The sequence below is a fragment of the Medicago sativa genome, chromosome 2, assembly GCF_051527215.1.
Source record: "Medicago sativa cultivar Bolivia chromosome 2, Bolivia_mono, whole genome shotgun sequence".
Classification (NCBI taxonomy): domain Eukaryota; kingdom Viridiplantae; phylum Streptophyta; class Magnoliopsida; order Fabales; family Fabaceae; genus Medicago; species Medicago sativa.
Window position 1 is genome coordinate 2,881,862 of NC_140750.1, and position 19,111 is coordinate 2,900,972.

General features: G+C 33.0%; 2 protein-coding genes across 2 annotated transcripts; one reads left to right on the forward strand and one right to left on the reverse strand.

Annotated features, from left to right (window-relative positions):
- Positions 1-1,466: 1,466 nt before the first annotated feature.
- On the reverse strand, positions 1,467-6,170 carry DIT2.1 (dicarboxylate transport 2.1). The gene is made up of 4 exons (XM_085741885.1): positions 5,292-6,170; positions 3,855-4,168; positions 2,364-2,812; positions 1,467-1,844 (listed from the first exon to the last, which is right to left on the reverse strand). Exons 1-4 carry the CDS (start codon positions 6,108-6,110, stop codon positions 1,729-1,731), a joined length of 1,698 nt encoding a protein of 565 aa, XP_085598011.1. The 5' UTR covers positions 6,111-6,170; the 3' UTR covers positions 1,467-1,728.
- An 8,248-nt stretch (positions 6,171-14,418) lies between these two features.
- LOC146943619 (bifunctional riboflavin biosynthesis protein RIBA 1, chloroplastic-like) lies at positions 14,419-18,876 on the forward strand. Its single transcript, XM_085741888.1, has 7 exons — positions 14,419-14,593; positions 15,031-15,376; positions 15,489-15,710; positions 16,151-16,473; positions 17,391-17,520; positions 17,627-17,923; positions 18,313-18,876. The coding sequence occupies exons 1-7, from the start codon at positions 14,538-14,540 to the stop codon at positions 18,559-18,561; spliced, it is 1,623 nt and encodes a 540-aa protein (XP_085598014.1). The 5' UTR covers positions 14,419-14,537; the 3' UTR covers positions 18,562-18,876.
- Positions 18,877-19,111: the final 235 nt, after the last annotated feature.

Genomic DNA, 19,111 nt, shown 5'->3' on the forward strand with positions numbered 1-19,111 from the left:
TTTTGAACCAAAAAAAAACGGTAGTGATATTCAAAATTTTGTCTTGATTGATTTTGGATTAAGAAACTGTTTATATACTCTTTCATTCTATGTATACTCTTTCATAGGAAGCCAAGGAAAGTTGTGAAGGATGGTATATTCATGTAAACCTTTCAAATACTGGATGTGTGAGAGCAGATCAAGAGATCGATGAGGTTCAGTGGCTTAACTTATATGTGTTGGGATCTGGGAGTGTGCTCCTCCTAGAGATCTCAGGTTCGATTCTCTCCAGTGTCAATTTGGGTGGGCTAATTTAACTTCTTAAAAATAAAATAAAAAACTTATATGATGTGTTGGTTTACAAATTCTGATAGTTTTTATGGTTATATTGAAAAAATGAGTATTAATGTTTTTGGCGTTGTAGTTGTTAGCTTATATTAATGTTCTGAAGGTTTTGGATCCATATTGTCATCATCTATCATGAAAACCACATAGATAAGTACCCTTATCCTCTTCTCCAGACCGTCGAAACTCGAAGATCCATATTTGGTTGGTTGATGTTCAAGCTGCAGGGTGATTTGACATGTTGTTAATTCTTAGAGAGACTGCAGTTTACAATCGATCACAAATTCACACAATCACTCTAGTCAAAGAATCAAGAATATTGGATGAACTTCCAGAAAGAAAAGAAAAAAAGAAAAAAAAAAACTCATTTCAAATGTATGAATTGGATTCAAACAAGAGATCAAAAAAGTTGTCATTTTCATCCAACATTTCTGATTCAATGACTGAATTCACGACTATTGCTGATCTTAATTCGTAGACACACACCTAGTACGCATGAAATTAAATTTTTTAAAAGGCGTATTGTTTTGTTTCCATTGCTATATTATATACCACTAGGAAACTTACTATCAGATGTGTGATGCAGGTATCAGATCTTATATTCCAACGGTCCAACCTAGGCTATCGTTAAACGTTCGTAACGGTGAAGGTAATAAACTAAAATCTCATGTTATTACCATCAACGAGAGCAAAGTGGGGACATGAAACTAAAATGCTGGCCACATTTATGTTCATTGTTTAAACGGGGGCAAGGCATTCTTCCATAGTACAGTAACAGGGAATGCTTCAAAAAGTTTGAAAGATGGATCCATTTTTACCCGCTTTAATCTGCTTAATGTGCTTCTACTTTATTCATAGACATTGTTATCACAAGTTAACACTACTTAGCTCAAGTGACTAGAGATTTTGAGAAAACCATTGAAATATATTATTTACAATTAATCAAGTGAAGCAGATTCATGTCTCTACAATGATAGGAAACTTTAAAAAAAAACGTGTAAATACGAAGGGAAATGTCACGCATCAATAATAGAAAATGATGTATGTGAAATATCTCAATTCAAAATTACCTATCACAGACAAAGGCGCAAACAGAAGAGCTACACATGAATTCTGCACAAGGGAAAGAAACTCCCAGCACATGGTGAAACTAGGTATAAATTATTATGGAACTTGCCATCATGTTCCCGCATTCAAATCATTGTAAGTATATCAGTGAATGTTTATTAAGTAAGGCAAAGATAACTAACATTATTTAAACTAACAAATAAGTGAGCCAAAAGCAGAAAAAGCTTCATGTTAAAATGATGAACTCAACTGTCCTCAAATGAAGGACCTTATCTTTTGGCCGGGAATAAAGAAGCATAGAGAACTGCTATTTACTTACAAGGAAATGCAAAGTAATTAATACAAGCCCAAAAATTTCCACCAGATAGAGCCAACACCTCCCCAGATGACAGCATTAATAAATGCCATAATAAAACCCGTTTTGAATATATCGGGAAGGTCTATATAGCCAGCTGTTCAAAAACAAGAATTGAAATCACATTAGCTATCACACTTCAACATATCTTTAAGTCAAATTCACAAAGTATAAAGAGTGACACAGATTAGTTTTGCCTTAGCAAATATAGCCTTTTGGTCACTAATTGCAGCTAGAAATCACCTTTATAAGAATAAAAACATTTATTTTGGAAGGTTTTTGAAATCACAAATAATTTTTTTTGAATAAGCTAAATTAGCCCACCCAAATTGACACCGGAGAGAATCGAACCTGAGACTTCGAGGAGGAGCACACTCCCAGATCCCAAACCAATACCACCAGGCCAACCCAACTGGGTTTAAGCACAAATAATTTTATTTCCACCAGTTATACCATTAAACAAACAGAAATGAAGCGTAGGGAAGGATAAATAATACATGTAACGTAAATGTAGGGAATTGAAACAAAGTTACTGAAAAAATGTGAGCTAATTAGTTAATTCGCAGGAAAGAAAAACAGAAATCATGTGGCGGGCATGTTATAGATAGGGACAAACCTCCATAGTATACAGCAGCTTGACCACTGCTATAGTGTGTAATTGCACCGAAAAGATTGGTATTATAACCTAAAGCAAGCGCTGCGAGAGTACCAGGGACACCAGCTGCCCTATGCATGGCAAGAAACGCAGAGTATAAAGCCCCTACATGCCCAGTCTGGCTTGCAAAAAGGTAGTGGATGAAGAAATAAGCGGCCTGAAGAACAGCCAATGAAGCCGGCCAGCTCAAGGAGAATGATCGAAGGCTGTTGGCCACACAATCAGACATCCAGCTCACAATCCCGAGGTTTGTCAACTGACTTGCCATACCCACTAGAATGGCAAACCAAGCCAAGGTATCCCATGCTGATTTTTCATTCAAGCAGTCATCCCAGTCAAGGACTCCTAAGACAAGGAGTATTGATAAACCAAGCATTGCAGCTACAGCACTTGCTATGCCAAGAGTCTCTCTGCAAGACCAAAGAAATAGTGATGATAGTATTGAATTCAACTAGTTGAAATTGCATTGTGAGAGAAACAACAATCTACAGATGTAGCAAAACTCTTAACACATAAAAGGAGGTATAATGACTTGCACAGGTATAGTTTGGGAAGACATCAAATAAAATGAACTATAAGTCTATAACTATTTGCAAATGATATGATGATATCACATCGTAATCATAACTTATTATACACAACCACAGTCGATGCCTTTTCCCACTTGGATAAACAGCTTAATTAAGCACTGATAATATAAGCGCTTATCATATAATCCCTCCATCTCTTTTTACAAGCACCTCTTACTTTCTTTTCACGTATATTAAGAAAAGTGGTTAGTGAATTTAATGTGCTCTTTTTGCATGTAGATCTTCTTATAATATCCTTAGTATATTAATATGCCTAACTTCCGTATTCCAAGATATATTAGTAGTATTAATAAGGGGTGTGTATGAAGAAAAAAATGCACCAAGTAAATTGCATAGGGCGCTAAATTTAGAGACAAAATTCTTCAAAGGGAGCTTATAGTTAGGGACGGAGGGAATAGATGTTAATATATAAGCTATTTCTATAACAAAAATTTAAAATAAAGTCAGATTATTTTCATACAAGTAATAGCCAATAAGTTGTTTTCATAAGCTATCCCAGTGAGTCAGCTTATGGAAATAAGCTGAAAACTCCCTATGGACATGTCATAAGATGTTTCGATAAGCTCTCCCAACCACAAGTGCTTATGTCAGTAAATAAATTCAGATAAGTCAATCCAAACAGGCCCTAAGTGGGGTTGGCTACATGGATTAAATTACACCATAATATTTTATTAGAATTCATGTTGAACGAAAGAGCAATTAATCCATATGAGAAAAGGAGCTTAAATCTGGAGGCTAAAACAATGATAAAAACTAGAAAAACACTCTTCCTTCAAAGTTCAATATTGTCAGCATCACCATGAGATCATTTACTCAATCAAAACTAACAATAGACTAATGCAGTAGAAAGCATATGACATACCCAAAGATCCACAAAGAGACTGCAAGAAGCATTGTAGCAACCATAACCCACTCATTTTGAGTGACAGGGCCCATTGTTTCCAATTTCTTTGCAGCCAGGGCAGGTGCCTCTGGCGTGTCTTTAATTTCAGGAGGATAGATCGTGTATAAAATCAACGGTGTAGCAAGAAGACAAACAAATGCAGGTACACTAGCTGCTTTAAACCACGTAACCCAAGGGTTTGAAATTACCACCCCAAGCTCCTGTGCTAATTTAACACAGAGCAGATTTTGAGCAGCAGCAGTTAGGAAAAGAGCACTGGAGTTACCGGCAGACTGTTACATGTCACAGAGGTAACACAAAAGTTATTTCATTGACATATGATAGCAATTTGCAAGCAAGAAACACAGCAAGTGGAAGGAGAGTTCGGTGAAATTAGTATACGATGATCATTGCCGAGAAGTGAGAATACATAATTATAATAAGCAATACAGAAAGCCATCATGTCTCATAAAATCAAAACACAACCAATACAACAACCACCACCACCACTAAGCCTTATCCCAATAAGTGGAGTGGGATGCATGGATCAAAACAGAACCAATGATGAAATACAATTTTACAAGGCAAAAGCATACACCAACCTGGCAATATCATCTGAGTTGTTTCACAAGAAAGCGAAATTTGAAAAAACAAATGTCATGAAATCTATCCTAAGTGATTATTTGGTTAAATATTCAACAGTAAAATGATTTTTTTTTTCACTTCAATGTATTCACTAAATCATCTGAAAATTTTGTCATAAAACTTTCCATAAAAAAATAAAAAATAAAATAAAAATTTGCATTCAAATCAAACGTTCTTATGTTAACTCCTTAAGTTACCTCTATTTATATGTCATTTGCTTCCAAATTTTATAATTGAATTGTTCATGAAAAAAGAAAAAGGAAATGATCATGCTTGTATTGCAGTAATCACAGCATGCCAAGTCATTCCTTTAACTCACAAAAATTAGGGAAAAGCACACTTTCTCTGAATTGTACTTAAATGACACACTTTCCATCATGTTTAATTGAGAGGCAAGGTGTGTCTTTTATTCAAAATACGGTGTATGTGTGATCTAACATATATGTTAGCAAGGTGAACACAATTTCATTTCATCTAATAAATATAGAGGTGTCAGATCGTTAAAAACATTTGATTTCAATCCTAACTAGTTCTAAAGTCAATAATATAACCGATTGTAATTTCTTGACGGTGTAGAACATTTTAAACTCACATTATATTCACAGTCACCAGATCATTAAAAAACATCCGATTTCAATCATAACTACTTCTCAATTCAATCATATAATCGATTGTAGTTTGTTGACCGTGTATAACATTATAAACTAACATTATATCAAAACTAAGCTCTTAACCTTAAGTAGAGTAAAAAGTGAGAGAGTAAATCCAAACCTGAAATTGGTTCTGAATAAGAAAAGCTCCCAATCTCTTAGAGGAGGGACTATTAGGTTCACTACCAGCAGAGAGTGAAAGTGACTTAATAATAGGCAAAAAAACACCACCAGCTCTAGCAGTAGTACTAGGCATAGCAGGTGCAATAAGAACTTCACTAAATGTCAAACCATAAGAAAGTCCTAAAGTACTCTTCCCCATCCATTTCACAAAATAAGTAGCAATTCTATCCCCTAAACCCGTCTTCACAAACCCGCGAGCGAAGAAAAACGATATCACAATCAACCAAATAACTTCATTAGTAAAAGCACTAAATGCAGCTGTAAAGGTTAGAGTTTTTGTGACCACAGATGTTGTCAGGCCAAGAAAAGCCCAAGCTCCAACCGGCAACGGGCTTAACACAAGGCCAGCTATAGTTGAAAGGAAAATTGAAAGCAATTGCCATGCTTGAGGTGTAACTTCAACTGGTTTAGGAACAAAGAACCTTACAGTGAGACCAATCAAGATTGAAATTACAAAAGGAATTGGCTTTGCACCTTGAAGAATATTGGGTTTTGAAGGTGGTGATTGTGAAGGTGGTGGAGTTGAATTAGCATGAATTGGGAAATGGGGTTTTGAGAAAAGGTTAAAGGTTGAAACTTTGGAGGGAAAAGAGAAGGATTGTGATGATTTGAGTGATGGGATTGAACGTGAAGATGGGTTTTGTGGAAGAGAGAATTGAGATCTGAAGATGGGTCGTGAAGAACGATGATGATGATGATGGAGGAAGAAGGTGGGTGAAGAAGTTGTGGAGAGTGAGTGAAGTGCAAAACTCTCCATTGGAAGTTGGGACAGAACAACAACAATTGTAATTTGTGAGGCTTTGGTTTGTTTGAGATTGAGGTTGTTCGTTGTAACTTGTCACTCACTTATGTTCGGTTCGGAGTGACCAATGTGACTGTTTTGTTGTGTGAAATGAAAAATAAGGTAAATTTGAGGGATTTATTTAATTTGTATTATTCATAACCAATCATAGTTTGTGATTTATTTCTGGGTTCGGTTTTCATTTCTTCATATTCTGTTGTGTGACTCACATGTGCCTTGTTATTATCGATGTCGTTTTCACATATTTTGGAGAATCCTTTCAAACCACTTTCTTTCTTCCCCTTTAGTAGTACTATTATCTTACTAGGACTCATAGTTTTCATACAACCAAAGTAATTCTGGATCATAGAGGAGTGATACTTCTCTAACACCCACTTTTTTATTAGGTGAAATTCACATGGACACCGCACTTTGAAAATAGATCTTACATAAATAAGTGAGACTCAAGTTTCATTAAATAGGAGAGTGAATGTTAAAGAGAGTGTTAGAAAAAGAATGTTCTTAGCATTTTTTTTTTTTGAGATATGTTCTTAGCATTTCTTTAGTTCAAATTATTAATGAACTCTATCAAATGACAGATGTTTTAAAAGAATCTGAGTTCTATTTCTACATAAAACAACTTTTGTCAATGATTCACTTATCGGACAAATTCTAAATTATTAAGCCTCCTTTCCCCCAAAAATTGAATTGTTAATATAAAAAAATGTTCATACAAGCATGTATATCCATTGTTTTATTGCGTTAACACATATATTTTATTAATCATGTTTATTGTTCGTGATTTTTAAATTGTATCAAATTATGCATATATTTTTTCAATGACACAAATAATATACTAAATATAATCTAAATTTTTATCTTTTTTCATTACATCAATTATATAACATTCTTATAAACAAATTTGCTTAAGAGTATAATTGTAAAAATCAAAATTCATTTATATATTGTTATAGATCTTTTTTTTAAATATATATATATATATAGACACACACATGTTGTTATAAATAATTAGGCAAATATTTGAGTTTGTCGTGAATATCGTTGTTATGTTTTTTTAATGAAAAATATTGTTATGTTAAGTGTTATCAAAATATTGAATACCTAAGTTATTTTGATTAATTAAAGATTATGTTATTAAAATTTTGTAAAAAAAATAAGTGTTATCAAAATTGTATTTATCCATGAAAAATTGTGATGTTTTTTTTTTCTTTTTACATTAATCAATGACAAATGTTTGTCACGTACTTTTGATGCATCAATGATAACTGCCATAATTTTTTTTTATATTTATTAGTGATAAAAAAATTGTTTTATATTTTTTATATTAATCAGTGACAAACACTGCAATGAAACAAAAATTGGATGCTCTTATTTCAACTAATACTTGGATCATTGTGATTTACTTTTTAATATAACACCTAGTGGAATGTATCCGTGAGTTTAACTCAGTTGGTAAAGAGATTACATGACACATGTTGAGGTTGAGGTTTGAACCTCGGTCATCTCACTTATTCACCTTTTAAAAAAAAGTAAATTTTTAGTCACTATACTATTTGAAGAACAAAAAAATAACACCTATTAGATGTACAAAATAAAATATAATGCGGATGGCTCTAATGAGAAATACAAAGCTCAATTGGGTTACAAAAGGTTAATACCCAACTTGAAGAGGTAGACTATTTTGACACTTTCTTTCATGTGGCCAAACTCACCATTGTAAGACATCTCCTTGCTCTTGCAGTCTTGCTTCTATTAAAAAATGGTACTTGCAACAATTGGATGTGAATAACGCTATCTTTCATGGAGACCTCCACGAGGAAGTCTGCATGTATATACCTCAAGGTTTTAAAATTCAAAACAACACTCTTGGCACTACAAAAGTTTGCAAATCCCATTTATGGTCTTAAACAAGCTAGCTGACATTGATATGCTAAGTTGTCTTGTCTGATTTATTTATTTATCTTGGATACAAACATTCCAAAGCTTATAGGGAGGCTCATTGATATGCTAAGTACTCCCTAAGATACTACTTTGAAACTGCACTGCACCGACTCACCTCTTTTTGATGATGAATCTCAACATAGAAGGATTATAGGGAGGCTCCTTTATTTAACATGTTAAGCTGGTCAACCTACATCACTTCATTACTTGTTCAAAGACCTCTACATCACTTTTCCTCAACCTATATCTGTTTATTGTGACAATTTCAGCAATCTCACAATCAAACATTTCATGAACGATCCAAGCACATTGAAATCGACTGTCACATCATTTGAGAGAAGATAGATACTGATCTGGTTAAATTGTTTCCCATCAATTCTGCTGCCTCAGGTGGCAGATTTTCTCATCAAACAAAACTTCATAAGCCTGCCTTTGAATCTCATCTTTCCAAACTACTTGATCTCCATAGTCCATCCTGTGGGGGTGTACCAAATATTAATGTTTACATTATTAGTTATTATTAAGAGCAATTAGTTGCCTATTATTCTGTTATATTCCATTTCATATAGGGTAGTTAGTTAAGATTTCTATTTGTATATATAAAAAAATCTCTATTCTTCTTCTCATCCATCATAAGAAAAATATATTCGGTAAAACCCTTTCTCTATCAATAAAGTCTTCTATGATGTATTTCCAGAAATTAATCTTGATGCTTCCACATTAATAATTGTTGTAAAATTATAAGAATAAATATGTAAATTTATGAAGTTCATCCACTTTCCTTATGAACAAACCATATATGTAATTCAAATTCATCTACCACATCCCCCCTTTTTCCCTTCCCACAATTAAAATTTCTCATATTTCATTCACTTGGTTGAATCAAACAAACCCTAAAGAAACACACTTATTTCATTTCCATAAGAATAATTTTTGTAGTACATGTTGGAGCAACATCAATTCGGAGAACTCCCCTAAAAGAACTCGATACTAAGAGCAACTCCAATGTTGTTCTATGCCATGTTCTTGAGCAACGGCGGAGCCAGAAATTTTAGATTGTGGAGGCAATATTCATAATCTGTGTAATACTAAAAATACTAGTTTACCAAAAAAAAACTACATGTTAATTTTTTTTTTACTCTTATCACATATTAATGTATTTACATTTTCATAAATACAAATTGGAAGTAATTGGCTTAACAATAATGCAAGTATTAGTGTACAATAAAAAAAAATTAAGATTGCATTGAAAATTGCAAAGATCATTATTTTTTTTACACAAAAGATCTTTTTATTTGGAACAAAATTTTATTACAGATGAATCACTCATTACACAAAAGAAATACCCCATCCGTCTTAAATTATATGTCGTTTTGGAAAAAATATTTGTCCCAATTTATATGTCACTTTATAAAACCAATGAAACATTAATGTCATTTTTTTCTATTATAACCTTGGTTATTTATTACTCCCTCTTCTTTCAATTCTTTAATTTTCTTTCACATATCTTTTATTAAGGACAATTTCGTAAAACAACTCACAATATCTCTTTCTCATACAAAACTAATTACATTTGTTAATGGATCAACTTATCATAAATGAGATATTAAATATATAACTGGACTATTTTACTTTGGTAAAATGAATATTTTTTTACGAAGTATTGGGGGCATGTAGTTGGCAATTGACATAACACTATATATTAGTACACTAGAATGAAATTATTAGTGAAGGCACATGCCCACACAACTATATAAGTAGCTCCGCCCCTGTTCTTGAGGCGCATGAGAACTTGTTTTTATGGCCATGTTGGAGAACGGTTCTCAGAACATTGGAGAGCACTGATGTGAGCGATCCACTTAGAACAAATTAAGAACAAACATTATATTTTGGGAACTTCTATGGTACACCTCACAAATTAAGGTGTATTAACGATCATTTTATGAAATTAATAATTATTTGACAATATTTATATTTTAGAAAACACCATCTCATAAGAAAAAAAGGCATTTCATTGTTTATAAGAATTATATTAAATTTTTAACATTTTCTCATAAAAAATAATCAATATTCTTTATTATGAGCAATAAAAAAATTTAAAAAATAAATTTTATTTCGTCGACGCTTTTGGTAAATAAAATTTAATTATTATAATTGTCAATGATAGAAAATAATTCTTTTTTCTTCAAAAAAACAACTAATTTAATGATTTAGTTTACCGGTACACTCAAAATGTTGGTGTACCATAGAATTTGCCTTGTATTTTTGCATTGGAGTAAAACTACATGATTGTTCTTGAGTCCCCATGTGGCAATGATGGACCCACCAAAATACTTGAAGTACATAAATGATTTATAAATCTTATATAGAAAAAGTTCTTTTTTGAACTTTCAAGGTTTTGAATACATAATTTCTAGGAAAAAGTTTCTTCTTTGAACTTTTAAACAAGTGTCTTAAGGACAGTTGTTAGCATTTCTCTAATGTTTTCTCTAACTACTTTTTTCTATTTACGTGACTTTTTTAATAATGTATTTTTTTTTATCTATACGTGTGTTGGAAAGAAGTAAAAACATCAATGAAAATATGAGAAATAGAATATGAGAAATAGTCAGGATTCTAGGGTGAGGGATCAATTAAGTCCCTCACAGGTGAGCCATAAAAATTGGACTATTAGATTTAAGGGAAAATTACACACACCTCCCTTAAGGTTTACTAAAATAACATTGACACCCCCTCTAGTTTTAAAACTTACATTAACCTCCCTTAAGTTATTGTCAAATAGACAAAAGCCTCCCTTTTCCATCAACAAAGTTTCTGTTAATTATTTTTCTTTTAGATAATTCTCCATTAATATTTAATGGGGATTCTTGAATTACTAGCAAGATGAAAAAAAATGGCAAAATGAAACCCTTAATTGTTGAATCCATGGTTGATAACCATCATTGTTGTCATCAACCAAATCCACCACTAATAAAACTAATGTCTTGTTAACGAGTGTCTCCGGGACACTCTTTAAGCATTCTAAAATAAGCAATTATTCTTTAAAAAGGTCAAATATTTCGATTTCCAAGACAATGATTACATGCATTTTTAAAAACGCTTACTATTTATGAGTCTTAAAGAGTGCCCCGGGGGCACTCGTTAACATTTCCCTAAAACTAAAAGCACCGTGTAAATAGCAATCAAACACAACTTGGTATCAACATTATTTGTGGCCATTTCATATAGAAACAAAGCGCACACTAGCAGATGATGAAAGAACAATAAATATTCACGTTGTAGACCAAACAATTCAAGATTTCTGCAGCGGAAGCCAAACATCAACACAATTGTCTTTTCAAATAAAAGTCGTTCATAAAAATGATGATTTATCATTTTTAATTGACATCAAGATTTAGTTCACAATTCAACAAATTGGCATACTAAAACTAACTCTAGTCTCTACACAATTCAAGTAAATGATGACACAGAAACTAAATTTTACTCCATTGGAGAGTTTTTTTTTTCTTTCTTTTCAAGTACTCATGTTTAAATTTTGTTGATGATAATAATGAATTGACCATCAATGGGTGGATTCATGGAGGTTTGTTTTTCTCGGAAAATTCCTTCAAAAAATAAAATTAATGGAAAGTTAACGGTGTTAATAGAAAAAGGAGGTGTTTGTGTATTACAAGAGAACTTAAGGGAGGTTGGTGTAAGTTTTAAAATAAGAGGGGGTGTTAGTGTCATTTTGACATACATCATGGGAGGTGAGTATAATTTTTCCTAGATTTAATTAATGATCTATATCAATTGAAAATTTAAATGAGAGCATCTATAATTTCCACACCTACTTTCTTGACCTCCAATGGTGATTCAATTCAATGGAGAAAATTTAAAATTTCCTATTCTAAAATCTCCAATGGCTATCATCGAACGAATGTTAAGAGTGTGAGGGACGTCAAAGTTAAACTACTACCAACATATAAATCCTCATATCTTCACCAACATAATACATATCATATACTGTCAACATAACTCCTAATATCTTCACCAATTAAATTCTTTCCCGTCAATTTACAAGAGCCCTCAAGAAATTGCACTATTGAAGCACCTTCCAACTTGCAAAAAATCTGGAAAGTTTAATTAAAACTCATCCATTGAATCACAACATGTAGTACCTGGTAGGGAGAGGAAGACGTGGGGTCACGATACAGTGTGACAATTGTAAATACTCTCACTTTTATTTATAACATATTTAAATCATTAATTAAAATCTAACGGTTTTATTTTCATGGTCCACCGATGAGGGATTTAATTGATCCATCACCCTAGAATCCACCAAAGATATGACCATCCGCCCTTTTTTAGAGGAAAAATGTGATCATACTTGTAAGGACATGGATTGCCTCACCTTCTTTCAAAAAAAAAAATATAATGCTTATAACGCATTTTTCTATCACACACAATTTGATTGGACTCATATAAACTTTAACAAATAAAAAATGTTTCAAAAATGTGTTTTAGAAAGTATGTTGTTATCTTCATCACTTTTTATCCATTGAGAAGAATTAAACTTCACACTGGCAAAATTATATTTTAAATTTCTCTTAGGAAAAGTTGATATGTTTAGAATGATGATATAAGATGAAATAAAGTGTAGTGAATGAAATATAATTTTTTTTAAAATAAATTTATTCAACTTTATTTATTTTTTATTTTTATATTTCTATCAATTGAAATTTGAATCTTGATTCATCGTGTTGTAACAGTCCAATGTCTAAACTCAGCCTTCAGTTCCACTTTTTTTATTGTTGTAAGACCCTTTTATATTTTACACCAAAAATTGAGCCAAATAGTATATTTTAGACACTTGAACCGATTAGTCATGGTCAAATTAGTGATACTTCAAATTGAAATGCCAGCATACATAACCGCCATCCTTATTCATTCATTGGATAAAGTCTAAATAATTTTCTTTTTGAGGAATCAATTTCCAGCATCTGTTTTATTATATTCTTTCACGTTGGGATCTTGTTGCCCATCATTTTCTCCATTGCCATCATGCCCCACATATTGCATACGACATTGCTGACACCACGTTCCCCCCACTCCACTGCCAATAGTTTGGCGTACTTTGAAAAAGATTATTAGTAATCTAGTTGCTAAAAATTTACCGGAAGAATGTTCAAGGGCATTTCCTTTATTATTATACCACCAAATATGAATCAGACCTTCTTTTGTTGGACTCATGAATCAGACCTTTTGGAAGAAAAGGAATTTATAAATATTCATATAAATAATGACAAAAGAGCCAATAATCAATTTAGGTGTTGAAATTTGGTCAAAGAAACTATATAGTTGTTGAAATTTCAAGGTATCATCAACATCACCTTGAGCAAATGAAATTGATAAGAAGTTCACTTATATCTTACAAAAGGGTGTGTGTAATCCGTAAAAAAAAGTACGTGTGTTTAACTTCCACCGCCAACATAATTTGATATGTGACTATCTATATTAATGTTCGTTATGCCTTAAGTTATACCCTTACCTTGTTAAACCCTGTAATTCAATTCACCTAAATTTTTTATAAAAAAAACTAAATCAATATCAACTTCATATTTGAAATTTATTCAAAATGAAAATTAATATTTATGGTAGGAAAATGAAAATTAATATTTGAAATTAATAAAATTTTAAAATTTTCAGACACGTTAATTTCAAAATGATATTATTTTTTGAGGAATGATTACTATGATACTTACTGGTATATTATACAAGAGCAATATTTATTTTTATTCTTGAATGTGTAAGGAGTAATCACAATAGTCCTTAATATATTAAAATTGAAAGACTAATATGACAATATTAACGAAATATTTCAATGTAAAACTGATCTTAAAGAGAGATAGATCGAAAAATTGTGCTTAATCATTAGAGTAATGATATTTTGACATCCATTTGATGACAACATTGTTGACAACCTTGTTTTTCTCACTTCTTATTGGTCAAAAACAATGTAGAGAGAAAAAGGAAGAGAGAGGATAACAACATCATGTGAGTATGAGAGAGAAAGTTGTCCAAAAATTGTCAAAAAGTGGTTGTCAAAATATCACTTCTCTAATCATTATACAGACGAAATTGACTGATATCCCATATTATAGTAATATAGTGCACGGCAAGAGGAACGCCTGGGTGGTAGGAGGAGGCATGTTAGCACACCGCGTTTCTTCGTTACTTCCTGCACCTCCCCACTTTCCCTCTTTCATAGAGACGACTTTACGTATTTCTTTTCTTCTCTCTCTCTGTCTCTATATATAACACAAACATTACAAATGTAATCAACCAAAACAACAACAACAACAACAGCATTTTTATTTGATTTGATTTGATTTGATTAGTACAACCTTTAATTTGACCAAATTAACTTCTTCTAGTTCAAACAAAACTATTCATATTCAAATGGCTACTTTGAATCTCTCTTCTTGTTCTTCCTCACCTCTCCTCTCTTGTCCACGGTAACTTCTCCTCTCTTTTCATGATCCACTGTTAATCTCATCAAACCATTTTCCCCATATATTTTTTCATGATCCACTTCTTTTCTCAATACAATACCTTTATCATATGATATGATACGTGGTTTTATCCATTGTTAGTTAACACACACAGTTTATTTTCATATCACATATACTAATCATAACTTTTTTCTATATTAACATGTATTACTGATACTTCTGATCTAAGACGTGTTTGACATGTCAATTGTTTGTCATGAACCGACACATGTGATTACATTCAATTATGTTATTTTTCAAACAGTTAACTTGCTGAAATCTGTTATGTTTTGAACTGGATTTCTTAGCTGAGTAGCTTCTCGTTGCAGTTTTAAATTTTGGAATTTTCTGTCACTCTTTTAAGGTAGTTAACCTTTGATTTGATCTGTTTTTCAATGTAGGCCATCCAATCACTTCAAATTATTCAATGATTTCCCTATTGTCAAAGTGAATTATAAATCTCCCTCAACTCACAATGCTGCTTTTAGAGTTAAATCTGCATTGACATCTGGAGGGGGTGACCTACTTTCCTATCCGAAAAACACCAATGAGATTATCATTGGTAAAGATCTCGTTGTTGGTGCCGAATCTATTCTAATTAAGGAACAGTCTAATGGAACACCGGCATCAGACTCAGGGATACCAAGCACTTTTTTCTCTGCGGACTACAATGACTATGATTTGGACATCCCTGCAGAAGGTTTTTCTTCTATCCCTGAGGCCATCGAAGACATTCGTCAAGGAAAGGTTGTGAAATAGTAGTTTCTTTGTTTTTCTTCTATTTTGTTGTAGCGTTATAAGTTTTTGTTTTTTTTTTTTTTGCCAAGATCATGATAGATTTTGTTTATTAATCATGCAGATGGTAGTGGTTGTCGACGATGAAGATAGAGAAAACGAAGGAGACTTGATAATGGCAGCAGAATTGGCAACGCCCGAAGCTATGGCTTTTATAGTAAAGCATGGAACTGGCATAGTTTGTGTAAGTATGAATGAAGAAGATCTGGATAGATTGGAGCTTCCTTTGATGGTGGACAGTAAGGCTAATGCTGATAAACTTCGTACCGCATTCACTGTGACCGTGGTATGTATTACTATTCGTAATTGCATCTATACACATCTGGACTTATTACAATATCTCTTTGACTAAGGAAATGTTGTTAAATGGCGGCTATAGCGAAATTTGAATAAGTCGCTATTGTCTGCAATACGCTATTAAGTAGAAAATGTTGTCAATAAGAGGCGCTTAGTGAAGCTATAGCACACTGTTGTGTAAAAAAAGATCGAATAAACTGCTATTTTCCGCAATCGCGCAATCGACAACATTGGACTAAGGTCTTTCACTGTTATATATCATGCTGCACTTGTATGATGTATTTAATTTGTTGAAATTAAATGGTTTTCAAATCAAGGATACTATTGAAATTTAATCTGTTATGCTATTGAAGGAATTTTGTTTTGATGTGGGTTAGGCATTTATTGATGGAATTTGATACATTTCAACAATTTAAAATGTATTTGCAGGATGCTAAACATGGTACCACCACAGGGGTGTCAGCTCAAGATAGGGCAACTACAGTATTGGCCCTTGCATCTAGAGATTCAACTCCGTCTGATTTCAACCGACCAGGCCATATTTTCCCACTAAAATACAGGGATGGTGGTGTCTTGAAGAGAGCTGGACATACAGAAGCTTCAGCTGATCTTACCATACTTGCTGGTTTGGAGCCAGTGGCAGTTCTGTGTGAGATTGTAGATGATGACGGTTCCATGGCTAGATTACCTAAGCTCCGCGAATTTGCCAAGCGTGAGAATTTGAAAATTGTATCTATCGCTGACTTGATAAGGTATGGTGGTTACTTTTCATGTAAGATGTAATAAAATTCTTAATATTTGCATATTTATGGTGTCTTTTATGATTATATTTTGCTTTCAAACACAGATAGCATGATTTATATCCAACATATGCAACATACTAAATGAGTTGATATCTCACAATATATATGGCCTTGAATCGTGACTAAATGATTGAACTAACTCGGACTTTATGGTTCTTAATTTTGTCTGACGAGGATATTATTAGTCAAATATAATAATTTTGATTGATGTTTCTTTGATTTAAATTCGTTTATTTTTGTTAAAACCTCACTGAATGGAATTTTTATATTTTCTGGAGAATGATTTTTTTTTTTTTTTTTAAAAAAAACTCGTATTCAATGGTTCTCATAGAAAATGGGGAGATAGAGAGAAAGATGTTAACTTTAGGATCCAAATAGGGTGGATAAAATGAAGGAACACTTTTGGTGTGCTTTACTATAGTAATGTATCACTCAGGCTTAGAAGGAAAACTTAATCACACAACTGAAAGACCTACAGTGTTGTATGAGACTGTATGTTGGATAGCAAAGAACCAACAAAATAGTAAGTTCAGTATTCCAGAGATGAGGTGAGAACGTTACATTGAGTTGTCACACAAGACAAGACATAATCAGGAATCAAGTCATTAGAGCGAAAATTGGGGTAGCTCCCACTGTAGGAAAATGGTAGAGTCCTGGCTTATGTGGTTTAAGTACGAGTGAAGAACATTCATAGAAGCACTGACTAGGAAGGTAGACCAGATACAGGGTAGTCAAATTCATTGTTGTGTTCTTTATGTGATTTTGTGTTCTTTATAAGTCTCGTTTTTCAAGGTTTTTGCTGTCTGGGATACTTCTTGTTGCTTATTTGGTCATAACAAGGAGATTAAAACTTATTGGTATTGCAGATATAGAAGAAAGAGAGATCAATTAGTGGAACGTTCTTCTGCTGCAAGAATACCTACAATGTGGGGGCCATTCACATCATACTGTTATAAGTCTCTGTTAGACGGGATTGAGCATATTGCAATGGTTAAGGTGAGCATTTCTTGTGTATATAATACAGTTTCCGTGGAACTACCTATATTTTGCAACACTTAGTGATGGGTTTTTGACAAGGTTTTGACTATTTGTAATTTGACAGGGTGACATTGGAGATGGAGAAGATGTTCTTGTGAGGGTACACTCAGAGTGTCTAACTGGAGACATATTTGGATCTGCCAGATGTGACTGTGGAAATCAGCTTGCACTTGCAATGGAACAGATTGAGGCTGCCGGTAGGGGAGTACTTGTATATCTACGCGGACATGAAGGAAGAGGTATTGGATTGGGCCACAAGCTCCGTGCTTATAACTTACAGGATGATGGACGCGATACCGTAGAAGCCAATGAGGAGTTGGGATTGCCTGTTGACTCTAGGGAATATGGCATAGGCGCACAGGTAATATATTAGAATTGCTCAATGGTTCCATAAAGGATTTTTTACAATAACATTTTGAGAGGTTCTATGTTTGTTTTGACGCAGCAAGATACTATTAAAGTCAATATGTAGATCTTTCATTGCTTTTGAATTTTGATGCATGTTTATTAAAGAGATATTTTGGCCGAATGACTAAATTGACATTGTTCGATTAAATGGACTGAATTGTTATTTTACAAATTTTAGAGCCTCAGACCGACCCTTACAGTTTCAATGACTGAAATGCTCATTTACTCTTAATATTTATGCTCAGCATATAATTTTAACTGTTTAAATACATGGCGATCACTGTTGTTATGGAAAGTTATCACAGACATGGCTTAAACCTTGGAATGTTGCTACTTTTTCAGATACTGAGGGATCTAGGCGTTAAATCTATGAAGTTGATGACAAACAATCCAACAAAATATGTTGGCCTCAAAGGCTATGGTTTGACTGTTTCTGGTAGGATCCCGTTGTTAACTCTTATCACGTCCGAGAACAAGAGATACTTAGAGACCAAACGTGTGAAAATGGGCCACGTCTATGGCATGGAACTTAACAACGGCAATGGTAAAACCAATACTGTTGAAGAATCAAATGTTGTTGCTGGCTTTTGACCATGCCTTCTTTTTACCTATTACCTACATATATCATACACAACAAAAGAGGAAGTAGAAATCAACACTACAGCTGAATCCAAAAAGTGACAATAAATTAATTCTATTTTTTTTCTGATTTGTGTAATTCATTTGCCTGATTTTCTTCAAGAAGGCACTACTAAATTACATTTCATTCAGAAACTTATAGTGCCAATCATTATAGATAAGGCCATTACCAATACAATTTTCAGGTTTTCGTCTTTCTTTGGTGTCTGTTACAGAGGCTCATTGTATTACCTTGCTTATTGGAATATAATCTACCAGGTTTCTTCATTATTTTTGCTACAATAACTCATGTCAGTGGTCTGTATAATACATGATAGAAAGAGTCACATTGTTCTGTAGCTCTACTGTGTATGAATGATTGTACCTTTCCTAGTCTTTTTTGGTTAAAAAATCTTGCAAATCATCAAACAGCTCTTCCATTATGTTTAGCATTATTCCTAAACATAAAAGGTTTGATGCATCTATTACTGATGAAAGTTAAAAGAGCTATGTATGTGTGTGT